The 12,202-nt window shown below is 37.7% G+C and overlaps 1 protein-coding gene across 1 annotated transcript; it reads right to left on the bottom strand.

The window, feature by feature from the left end:
• Positions 1 to 7,236: 7,236 nt before the first annotated feature.
• LOC134869901 (interferon-induced protein with tetratricopeptide repeats 5-like) lies at positions 7,237 to 10,931 on the bottom strand. Its single transcript, XM_063891853.1, has 2 exons — positions 10,896 to 10,931; positions 7,237 to 9,898 (listed from the first exon to the last, which is right to left on the bottom strand). The coding sequence occupies exons 1-2, from the start codon at positions 10,898 to 10,900 to the stop codon at positions 8,590 to 8,592; spliced, it is 1,314 nt and encodes a 437-aa protein (XP_063747923.1). The 5' UTR covers positions 10,901 to 10,931; the 3' UTR covers positions 7,237 to 8,589.
• Positions 10,932 to 12,202: the final 1,271 nt, after the last annotated feature.

Below are 12,202 nucleotides of genomic sequence, written 5' to 3'. Positions count from 1 at the left end.
TGTTATGATTTACACACAGTTCATTTATTTTTTTATATAGGATCATATTGAATAAGTGCATTTACACTGGACTAGAATCGAAAATGATCTGTTTACCTCATCACAAGATATGAAAGGAGGGAATTGAAGAGTTTACGCATTTAGGAAATTGCTGCTATTGTTCTAGGTGCCGTTCCAGGATTTCAGCCACAAGTATTCAATAATAAAAGATTGTATGATCATGTATAACTTTTAACTATACAATTCTGTATTGTGCAATATTCAAATGGAGAACATATTGATTATATTATAGTTTACACACCGTTTGAAAGGTGTGTAAGGAGGGATTGTTAGAAATAATCAATATATTAGAGCGGAACTTTAAAAGATAATTCACTGTTTCTGGACGGATCATATTTGTCCATTTCCGGTAGTATTACAGGATGTTGTTTTTAGCCTCAGATAGCATAAAGCTAATATTGTTTTGTATATATGAGTAGAGGGAGAAGGACCAGTGGAGTTACATACTAAACACACCGCCTCTACCTCTCACTCATTGATGCTGCAATGATACAGTTGCCTGTTTAATAACTGATAAACCTCCTAAGAATTGCATAATAGACTATCGTAGATGACAGCTCCAGGACTTCGCTAACAAGATGGCGACGGTGACGTCATAAGAGGACCCGCCCCGACGACGTCAGCCTATAGAGGAGGATCCAGCCCCCCGCTACCAACCAATGAGAGCACGACAGCGGGGCGCGTCTGATTTTGAAGTTGTTTTTTTGTATGGTCGGAAAGGGGTGGTTCTATAAAACATGTATGGATTGTGAAATCGAGCTCTCTTTTGTTCCGGACCGCCAGACAGTAACTACTGATGAGCTCCCAGTCAGTGGCCTGTGGACGCGTGTCCCGGGCTATTGAGCCACAGCTGTGAAGCTTTTGTAAAACCTACTACTGCATCCTTTTATTAAACACTCCTTTTATAACTTTTAAGGGAGTTTTGCTTTCTTTATTTTAAACCGTCTCCTGGGCTTCAAATAAACGAACATTTCTTACAATACCCAATGTACTACACAATGTACTGCCAATGTACTTGCTTGTACACAATACTGCTGTGACACTTACTGTACTGAAAGGATACTCACTGTACTCTCAGTAGGGCATGGGACTCACTGTACTACACACAGTACTCCAGGAATACTTATTGTATTGTAGAGATACTAACTCTACAAAACACAGTATTGTGACCATACTGACTTTACTGCAATTATACTTACACAGTTCTGTCTGGAATGTTCACCATAACAAAGACAATACTGAATGTACTTCATACTCACTGTATACTTAACCGAGGAAATGAGTAATCCTAAAGTGGTAAAAGATGTGACAAATATTTTCTGAGAATTAGGATGTGGTTTATCTGCTACCTGTTTATCCGTTAAGAAATAGGAGTTCCTCTTTTTAGACTTTTGAGATGGGGATGACAGCCGCCGCCACAATTATACTGCTTGATGCATTCATAGAGCCAAAACAAACCTTGGCTGTGGAAAATGTATTGTTTAAAGACATTATACATATGTGGCTCATGGTGGTGTATGGAATTGGTTAAAGTTGAATGCATACACATACAACTTGTACACTCATATCTGACTTTTAGTAGGAATACATATAAGTTTTCCATTTCCTTACTGACATACGTGCATTTATTTTGCATGATAACCACACTTCCTTGTTTTTGCAGTCAGCACTGGCTCCAATATATCACAGAAAAATTGAATTTGAATTTATGCAAAAGTATGAGGAACTTGATAAAATATGCAACTGGGAACTCAATAAGGGCTCAAGATTTTGCTGTCAAAGATTAACATTAAAGATGCCGTGTTTAAGGTATGCTAGATCAGGGGTGCCCAACCTTTTTTGAACCAAGATCTATTTTTAAAGTTGATAGTGTGTCGAGATCTACCAAGCCATATCGAAAGCCATAGCGTAGCCACAATAAATTGTGCACCTATATAATAACACAATGTTCTGACACAAAGATCAAGATTTAACAATAATAACACATTTATTGAAGTAAATGTACATTGTGCAAAGAATAAGCACAAGTAGGCCTAGGACTGACCCGTAACAACACAACAACATACAACCCAATTAATACAATGCCTAATTTAAGTTGGAAAAGTGGTTCTCTACCTTAGTGGGACTTCTGGCACCGGGAGGAGGAAGCTAGTCTCTCATAGTCCGGACAGTAGGAGCTGAGTGCCAGCCGTAAGCAGGCCGCAAGGTGGTCATCAGTCATGGTGGATCTGTATTTTGACTTAATGATTTTCATATGTGAAAAGGCAGACTCACACAAATACGTTGATCCAAAAAGTGCAGTCAAATTCTTTGCAGTTTGTCTGAGGTTGGGGTAATTCTCTTTCTGCATTAGATTCCAGAATTGGACATTTGTGTCAGGTGTAGCTCTTGATTTGAGCTCAATGTCATTATTTAGTGTGAGGATCTCATTCTCAATAGCACCGCTATCCAGGTTGAAGAGTGATGCCACTTTGGACGTTATTCAATCCACATCTATATTTTCCCCAAATGGAAAACTGAGAAAACTGACAACAGTCTCAATGGATGCAAAGTCAGTAAAGCGCCTGTCAAATTCTGACAAGATGCTTTGCACTTGATCATCATAAAGTGCACTCTCAAGCTCCGCACAGTCTTTGCCCTGACGCTTAAGTTCTGTGTCAATGTGAGGAAAGTTCCGCAGATCACACTGTTGCAACCTGCTTGATAGCAGCATAACTTGATTTAAAGGTGTTGACGGAGCTGATCATGATTATGATGTGTTTGTTCTTACCCTGCAGCTCTAGATTCAAGTTATTGAGCTTGTCAGTCAGATCAGTAAGAAAGGCTAAATCCAAGAGCCACTGACTGTCTTCTAGCTGTGCATATTCAGCATGGTTTGAACGTTTCAGAAATTCTTCAATTTCGGGGAACAATTCAGAAAATCGTTCCAGAAATGTACCTCTGCTGAGCCACCTTACGTCTGTGTGCAGCAGCAGATCTGTGTGTTCTGCACCGGTCTCCTCCAGTTGCGCACGGAATAATCGCCTCTGCAGACTCCTGGCCCGAACAGGACACGCAATCTTGTTAGCCACAGCCATCACGTCTTTCATATTTAAAATCTTCCCGCACAACCCTTGCTGGTGAATTATACAATGGTAATTCAGGAAATCCGGGAAAGATTCAGACTGTTTGCACAATCCAATGAACCCAGCAGTACGTCCAACCATTGCTGGAGCCCCATCAGTTGTAATGGAGATGAGTTTGAAGAGGGGCAACTTGCTCTTACTAACGAATTCCATAAAAACCTGCAAGATATCTGTGCCTCTTGTGTGCCCTTTCAAAGGCAAAATGGTCAGCAGCTCTTCTTTTACACTCATATTGTCGAAAACCATTTTAATGAACACAAAAAGCTGAGCCACATCCACAGCATCAGTGGATTCATCGAATTGCAGAGAAAAACACTTACATGTGTCAATATCATTCCTCAATTGCTGTTCAACATCCTCCGCCATTCCCTCGCATCGCCGTGTAACAGAATTTCTTGATAGCTGCACATCCTGAATAGCAGACACAATCTCCTTTCTCCTTACTCGTGGTATTGGGCCTGGTAAAAATGGACTGTTGTGCTGCTAGCTGACTTTTCAATTCCTTGACTTTTCGGGCGCGCAGTGGTGATTTAGCTGGGAAGTTTGTATCGTAGCTCTTGGGGACCGTCTTGAAATTCCGCTCCAAATTCCCTTTCTTTGGTAAAGCCACATTTGCATTGCAGATAAGACAGACGGACTGTGTCTGAATCTGGTTGCTCAGAGAATTCAACATGCACAATCAGACAAGATAAGGGGCCACCGTTAGTTTTACTTGCAGCAAGGGGAGTCCGGTCTGGGTCTTAGAGTTGTAAGCTCTTCACCAGATCTCTGCCAACTCCGACTCCGGACTTCCCCGAGAGTGCTCTTTTATTCATTAGCATACATGATTAGACGGAGCTCATGTTACATGACTTGTTATTGTCAATACTTCATCATGAACCTGAAACTCTGACGCGTGACTAAGCGGTTAAACATATCAATGTTTTTATCTGTCTAGTAATTTTGTTCCTGTTTTCATCTGTCTGGAACATTTTGTTCCTGTTTTTATCTGTCTCTTAATAAGTACAAATAGCATGCAGTTACATAGTTGTATAATGACAACTTATTTACAAACTTGTTTTCTCCAACAAATCCCAAACCGGGAAATGTGTGTGTTGCAGCAGCATAATATAATACAATGCACAGCAAATAATTAGAAATAAAGTGAAGAACTACACAATTCTAAAGTATAGACATCTCAAAGAAGAAATAGAAAAAAAAGAATTAATTAATGCAAATAATTCAATTATTTGAAAGTCAAAGTAGTATATGCAGTTCCTGTTCCTTTTTGGGCAGTCTTCAGTATCTTCCTCTATTTAAACATGAACACGGTTCGTATATAAGATACGATTCAACAGTCATATGAGCAATGCAACATCTTCTCATCATGATGAAGCTGATTCCGTCCCTCACTGTCTTCTGGATGCTCTCCATCACAGGTAACTCACTCTTAAACTGAACTTATCTGGGTATCAATTAAAACTTATAAGATACAAAACGCTATATGAAATGAAGTTCTGAATTTAATACAAAAATATTTAAGGGAAAAATGTGTTGTGTAAACATGCCATGAGGCTCTCTTTACTGGTCACAGAAATGCCTTTAATCCAAACATCATGTCAGTGACCTATGTAGGTGAAATCTGAAGGAGACATTATGGAGAACAGGACACTACAGGTGTACACCATAGACTTGTAGTAAAAATGCAACTATATAAATGAATGAGTTGCCTTTAATTACCAGTAAGTAAGTAAGTACAAGTATTTTAAATTGTAAATCAGTGATTTTATGGCAAAATATGCTTAATGCTCAGCTTCCTTACATCATTTGACTGATTATTGTCTTTGGTGCAGCTGGAGCTCTTAAAAAAGTAAACTGTCATAGTGGGAATAAAGCCTGTTAAGCCATTGAACAGTGTGCAACAGCTGCTGAACATGGTAAAAGTGCAAAAAGATTGAAAATAAATGTGTCAGTTTCTTTTTTTTTAAACAATATTTCTTAATATAGATATTTTTTAATTCGTTTTTTTACATTTGACAAATTGCATATTTAATTTACAGGCACGAAAACTCAAACCAGTTCATGTGTGTCGTCCTCCATCTGTGAATCCAAGAATCAGACATTTTCATTCAACTTTGGTGACAAAGTTCTCCATGCATCGGTTCAGTGCTGCGACACATGCAACTGCAAAACTGCTGATGTGACTGGTAAGTGAAAATAAGTACTACAATTAATGAAAAGAAGTGCCATTTATATATCGGAATGTATTGAAAAGTACTACTACAATGAGATGTTTTGGCATTTTTTTGACGTGCCTGCTGTTCTGTTCCAGCTTGGAGATTAAACAATCTGACGTGTTTCATATGTGATGACGGTACTGTCTGTAACAACAAAACAGTACAGTGTATGGGAAACCAGAACCGCTGCTTCAAAGGGACAGGTGAGTCCTTATTCTGCATATTCAACAAAGATCTCAGCATGTGTAACTATTGTGGAAGAAACACTTACAACATACTATGAGTTTAAAACATTTGAATTTGACTTAAGTATAAGTACAGAAGTATTACCAGCAAGGTTAACATCAAGTATCAAAAGTAAAAGTACTCATTATGGACAATGGCTCGGTCTTTGGTTTTATAGAATATTATTATTTGTTAATATTACCATTAATATTGAGCAAACTCTAGTTACTTAAAAAAATACTGTATTGATTAAAAGTACAGGGCATCATATAGCATGACCATATCATGTGGTTTTATATGTACAAAGTAGTGGAGTAAATGTACAATATTTGCCTTCAAAATGAGTAGCAGTATAATGTAGCATCAAATAGAAACACATAAGTAAAGTACAATTATGTTTAAATAATACTTAAGAACAACACTTGAGTTCATGTTCTTTGTTACATTTCACCACTGGCTTAAACTATTCCTCCACATTGTTTCGGAGATCTGTAAAAGTCTAGTTTAACAGTGATTCTGTCATCCATAGTTTCGGATGGAAAAAGCTCCAAGAAATACCATGGCTGTGCCTCAGAAAACATGTGTAAGTCTGCTTCTGACCTGGGCTTCCTGACTGGCTTGAAATTCCTCAGTGGACCATTCTGCTGTGCAACCAATCAATGTAATTCAGCCTGGACCGTCAAACTGAGTGTTGTTCCTTTTTGGCTCGGACTCCTTGTGTCTGTTGCCCATTAGAGCAAAACATAACAGCTATTATAGCCGGAAGGTTAGCTTGATAAAATCTGATAAAAACATAATGACGTACCAATTATAATAGATTTTTGTTGGTGATATGTTTATTATTATTCGTCCAAACAATTTAAATATTAGTCAATAGCACATCTCCTTTTCATCAGTCATGGTACAATTATACGCATTCTAACCAATAATGTCAACTCCCAAAGTTTGTACACAGATTGAAATATTCAAATGAATACAGAACATGCCAATTTAAAAAAACTAATATAAATAAATATGAAAAAGGCAAAGTAAAATTCTTGCATTGTACTTGAGAGTATTTCCTTTCAATCGAGGCCAAAATTATTCACGATAATGGAATTATTTTAATATCCAAAGACATTTTATGTCATGTTCCTCTTCAACTATGTTTCTTGTTCTGCTTTTTTTTGCAAATGATTTAGGGAGGTGGAGAGAGAGTGTGTACGTATAAGCAACAATTTAATAGGAGCTTTTATTATTTACCATATATAATCACATGTGTATTTTGAACATATCAAAAACATTTTTAATACATTTGTGTTACACGATGAGTAAGTCAAAAATGTACTCTTGCTTTGCTGTAGTTTCTGGATCTTAAGGTGTACACATCCAATGTTCTTGTTATTTTTGTGCTATTATCTCTGGAATATACTGTATATGCATACTTGCTGTAATGTGTACTAACCAAATTAAAGCTTCAAATAAATGTTCATTTGAAATGGTTCCTGGTTTATCTGTTTTGCATGGACATATAAATACGTTTTTTTAAATCCGGGCTGTTAGGGATTGGCGACTGACAATTTCAACCCTTTTCATCTCAGACCACAATCGCACACTGTGCTAGACAAAGGTAAACATGACTAAAAAGCTTTATTGAGCTGCTGTGCTGCTGATAACACTCAGTTGGTTTATTACTGCTAGCAATCCCTTTAACATCCTAAATAATCATTTCATTCATTTTTAATATAACAACAGTGGTGTAGTTTTGGAATCTCTGGAAAAGTTACATATTCTGAAGTTAGCTTATCTATCAGGTAGTTTTAACACATCTAGTAGCACAAATAATTCCCCACTGAGCTATACGGATCTACCAATGTAACCATACAGCTACATTTGATTTTTATATATTATATGTGATAAGACTAAAATTCAATATTTATAATATAAACTATAAACACATTTTTCTGAATTTATTTTTTATAATTCCTGATAAAGACATTTTTTGATGTTGTGATCTTTGATATTGCATACATACCAGAAATGCATAAGTCTTATATTTTCAATACAAATAACTAAGAAAGGTCAGGCAACCAAAGGTTTGTGTTCGCCCATCTCAGAAATACAAATTATAAATAAAAAGACCACCTTGCGATATGAGGTAATTCATGTTAAAGTTCAAGTAAAGGGCTACTGCGCATATCAACTTTTATATATCTCCAGAACTTATATACATTTCCAGTGTTAATACGTTATACTTTGAGATGGCTGATTAACAAAAGTATTTTATCCATTCATTTCCCAGCTCCAGCTAGGAGAAATGTTATTTCTGTACCAAGAAGCAGCCTGGCTGCTTTCAGTCCAGCAAACCATGGGTTATGGCTCATTTGACTGCAGTATGGAAATCAACATGTTCAAACAACCAGCGGTCCTTGACAGCAAAACTGCTCAGTCAATTCCACTTTTTTCAAATACATTGACTCCACAAAAGCGGTGGAAATGTTTATCTGTCCAATCCACAAGTAGACCAATAACCTCTGTTACTGCTGACAGGGATGGCTGTCTACTAAAGCCCCTAAACTAAAGTTATGAAAAAGTTCAAATGAGGAACAGCCTTTGCCAAAACATAACTTTAAATGCAGTGTTCGTCTGCTCTTTGGAAGTATGAAGTCTGTGTAGAGAGGTTGTTGCTTGAAATATCTGCCTGTTGAGAGAAACAAGTTTGTTGAGAGAAACTAATCTAGAAAATGATATGTAGCTGTATAGACATGAAGTATTATGTCATCGAAACATTAACATTTTCTAACTTCCACTTCTAGCTCTTCTTATGCAAAATTACTCTCCTTTCTTTTTGGTTCTCCTTCAACTCCTTATCTGCAGTGGAAAAGTGTTGGGGGGATCCCAAGATAAGATGGAAGACTTGTCCAGGCCTGGGTTATCTTGCATTGACTGCTTCCACCATGAACATGAGTCCAATTTAGAGGTTCTCAGTGTTGTATGTTTGTCAGAAACTCATCTATTTCTCTGCACATCCGATTTCTGCCTCTCCCTCTGATCTTCTCCAGAGTTCTGAGGCTGTTCCTCTGATAGCAAGATTGTTGCGGTATTGCTGCTGCCCTGATGTGATATTCTATCGACTTGTAGCTCTCTTTTCGAGTGTGGTGTACATATTGTGCGTAGTTGTTGTAAAGCATTTGTGCACCTTCCGCATCCAGGTCACATCCCAGCAGTTCCTCGTATATCTCATCAGCTTTCCCTTGGTCATTGGACTTGGCATATATGTTTGCAAGAGACATTTTCCTTGTAAGGGAAGAAAGAGGGTAAAGAGTGATGACTTCTTTATGGAGACTTATTGCTCGATCAATCAAAACGTTCTCCAATGGATTGTCCCTGTGCAGAAAGATCTTCTTTTTGTAGCAGATTGCAGCACACCTCTTGAGGTAACGCTCATGCGGATGTCTTTCCAGAACTTCTTCTGCCAAGTCAATGGCCTCATCCATAGATACATTGATTCTGTAAAGCCTTAGTAATGGTTTTAAACCACTGTAGCTGCTGATGGGCTTTCTTAAAACTCTTCTAGCCAACTCCCGTGCTTCACTTTCAATTTTTTTCCCTCTCTTAGCACATGCCTCAAAGTACAGCGCAGTGAGGTACAAGTTCTCTGGATCATGTTCCTTGGCAATTTTCAATTTATCGAAGATATCAGCCCCCATATTTTTCTCTCTGTGCCTGAGAGCATTCTCCAACCCTATGACGTGGCTGGTGTGCCACTCTACCATGTCTGGCTGCATCCTGATAGCTCTCTGGAAGTAATCTGCAGCCACCCGCATTTTGTCTGTGCTGAACTTCATCAGGGTCCAGGCTTTTTCAGCACAGATCTCTGGATGGAGCTCCTCCTGTGATGGAGATGGATATTCATTCAACAGGGACTCAACTTTTGACATGTAAGCCTCACTCTCTGCTAGTTCTCCCTCATGGTAGTGCAGCCAAGCCAGGTTCCCGTGGTTCACCACCAACCAAGGACCCTCGTCTGAGACAGTGTTTCTAATCTGGCGAAAGGCCTCTGCAGCCCTGCTGAAGAAACGGTACGCATCATCGGTGAAGCCCAGCTGGTAGTGGATGAACCCCTGCAGGTTGTAAATGTGACCCAGCCAGCTGTATCCCTCCTCTGTGCCGATGTCCTCTAGCTTGTCCCTGAGACAGAAAAGTTTGGACCTGCTTGGGTCCAGATCCCAGGTGAAGTGGCACTGCAGGGCCTCCAGTTGGGCCTCCAGTCGTGTTTGACCCTGAGCAGCACTAAAGGAGATTACAGATAAAAGGTGTCAGAGTTCTTGTGCAGTATGGTAATATAAGTGCTCTGTGGCGTGTGCTGTGAAATCTAAGAATGATCAAAGTAATTATCATAATGAGGAAGCAGGAAGGAAGATGAAACATTGAATCAACAGGAAGGAAGGAGTGTCTGAGGGAATAATAGTGTAGAGTAGAGTGCAGATCTTCAGCCGGTGTTTCTTCAATGACCACTGCTGGTTTGTTGGATTGAATGAAAACAAAGTAAAGAAAGGACAGAAAAACGACCGAAGAGTAAATCATGAATAAAATGAGAGGAATAAGAAATTAAGTGACAAGTGTAAAAGGTAGAGAGGAAGTGAAAAGGAGAGAAAGAGTAGAGAACAGCTGAAAGATAAATAAAAAAAATAATTAGAAAAAACGAGTGAACAAAGGAAGGAAACCATAAATCGCAAAGAATGGACACACATAGTAAACCAAGAAAGAAATTACAGATAGAAAATAAAAGACAGCACAGTAGAGAAATTGAAGTAGGGAAAGACATAATAAAAGGTGTGAAACTAAATGAGGAAAAGTACACAATACATATATAAAGTATATAAAGTCAGTACTAAACACAGAATACGATTTGAACAATCTGTAACATACATTATGATGTGTAACATATGATAACATATGGTGAAAGGTAGAAATATTATGTAACATATTATCAACAAAATAGCAAAGTAATATAGGATAGATAACAGAGTATCAAATATACGTATTTGACAGCAGTATAAAGTACCACTGTTATAATGAAGCGTAGTATTATACAGCATAATAAACATATGTAAAACCCATAAATATAAAACACAATAAATCAACATACATGTAGAGCCAGGTATCTAATACCTCAAGCAGAGAGACAATGGAGGAATGAATCAGATCAGTGACTATGGATCCAAAATGTTGTATGTATTAAAATGGTTACTGATTTCAGAAATGATATACAAAGTCAGAAGCTCACCTCATCTTCCAGCTGTTACCTGTATTCTGCTTAATATCTAAGGAGTCTCTCTCTGCTCTTTACACTTTGTACGCTGCTGCTTAGGGTGCGGCACCATAAAATCAGTAATGTTCAACTTATGTGTGAACGTTATGTACAACTGTTGCAAAAGAGTTACTTTTCCCAGGCACATTTTTCATGACTGAACAGATCTGTATGGAGCTCAGATCTATTTTTCCTTGAAATGTAAGTCTTGGCTTTAGAGGCAGGAACAACAAATGCCAAATCAAGTCCAAGTTATTCCACACCATGAAATAAATAAAGGGACATTTAATGTACATTAACAGAAGAAAAAAAAAGACAGGAAAGCCACGCTGGTATTGTTTTTGCCTTGTCATTCTGTGTATTTCATTGTGCAAAAAATGTGATCCTGAAGCTCCTGGCAAACACAACAATTACCCAGGACAATCTAAACTGTGTTAAATATGATCAATCACAGATTTTCACAGGCTAACCGTTTTGGATGAATAAACATGCCACAATAGGGGAGTAGGAGTTTGTGAATATTCACCACAGAAGGAGAAATTGGTGGCTTTGTTAAATTATTGTATTGTATCTGCCAATCAAATGTATTGATTAGCAGAATATTTAGAAATCATTTGTAATGACACCTCTTTCTTAAATCTTTATTAAGGAGTAGGTTATCATCCAGCAGTTCTTTCTTTTTAGGCATGCATGGTGTGATTTACCTTTCAAAAATAAGGTGTTTACATTATTAACTCAATTTGCACAATCTGCTTTCTCATTTACGGCCATCAAACATTGGAACATGCTTCTAGCTGATCTTAAAACATTGCTCAGATTTTCACACTTTTTCCCATGATGCAAAAAGAAGGATGTTGGGCAACCAGTCTTGCCTACATCCATTTTACTGTAAATTGAGTTGTTAGTTTAAATTAATTTTTAAATTATATTTACATTGTCAAATGACTAGTATTTATATTTCATACATCTGTTTTGGATCTGTTTGAATCCCTAATGTGATCTGAACTTGGAAACGTTTTAATGTTTGTTCATTGTTTTTGGTTTTTTTGTAAATTGTGTGTTTTTCTATCTTAATATTTGTTAAATGCATATTTTCTTTTGTAAAGCTGTCTTTTGCTCTGTTGCTACTGTACCACATTCAAATGTCCCCTTTGTAGGACGAATAAAGGGATTCTGATTCTGATTCTGTATATGCCTACCCAGGGACTGCAGATGGACATTAGCTATAATCTGGCATGTAGCAACTCTTCTCTTTTTGAGATTAATGGATTTTTATGCATGTT

The sequence above is a fragment of the Eleginops maclovinus genome, chromosome 9 (assembly GCF_036324505.1).
Source record: "Eleginops maclovinus isolate JMC-PN-2008 ecotype Puerto Natales chromosome 9, JC_Emac_rtc_rv5, whole genome shotgun sequence".
Classification (NCBI taxonomy): Eukaryota; Metazoa; Chordata; class Actinopteri; order Perciformes; family Eleginopidae; genus Eleginops; species Eleginops maclovinus.
The sequence above is the reverse complement of the archived record's forward strand: the minus strand, read 5'-3'. Positions and strand labels throughout refer to the sequence as shown.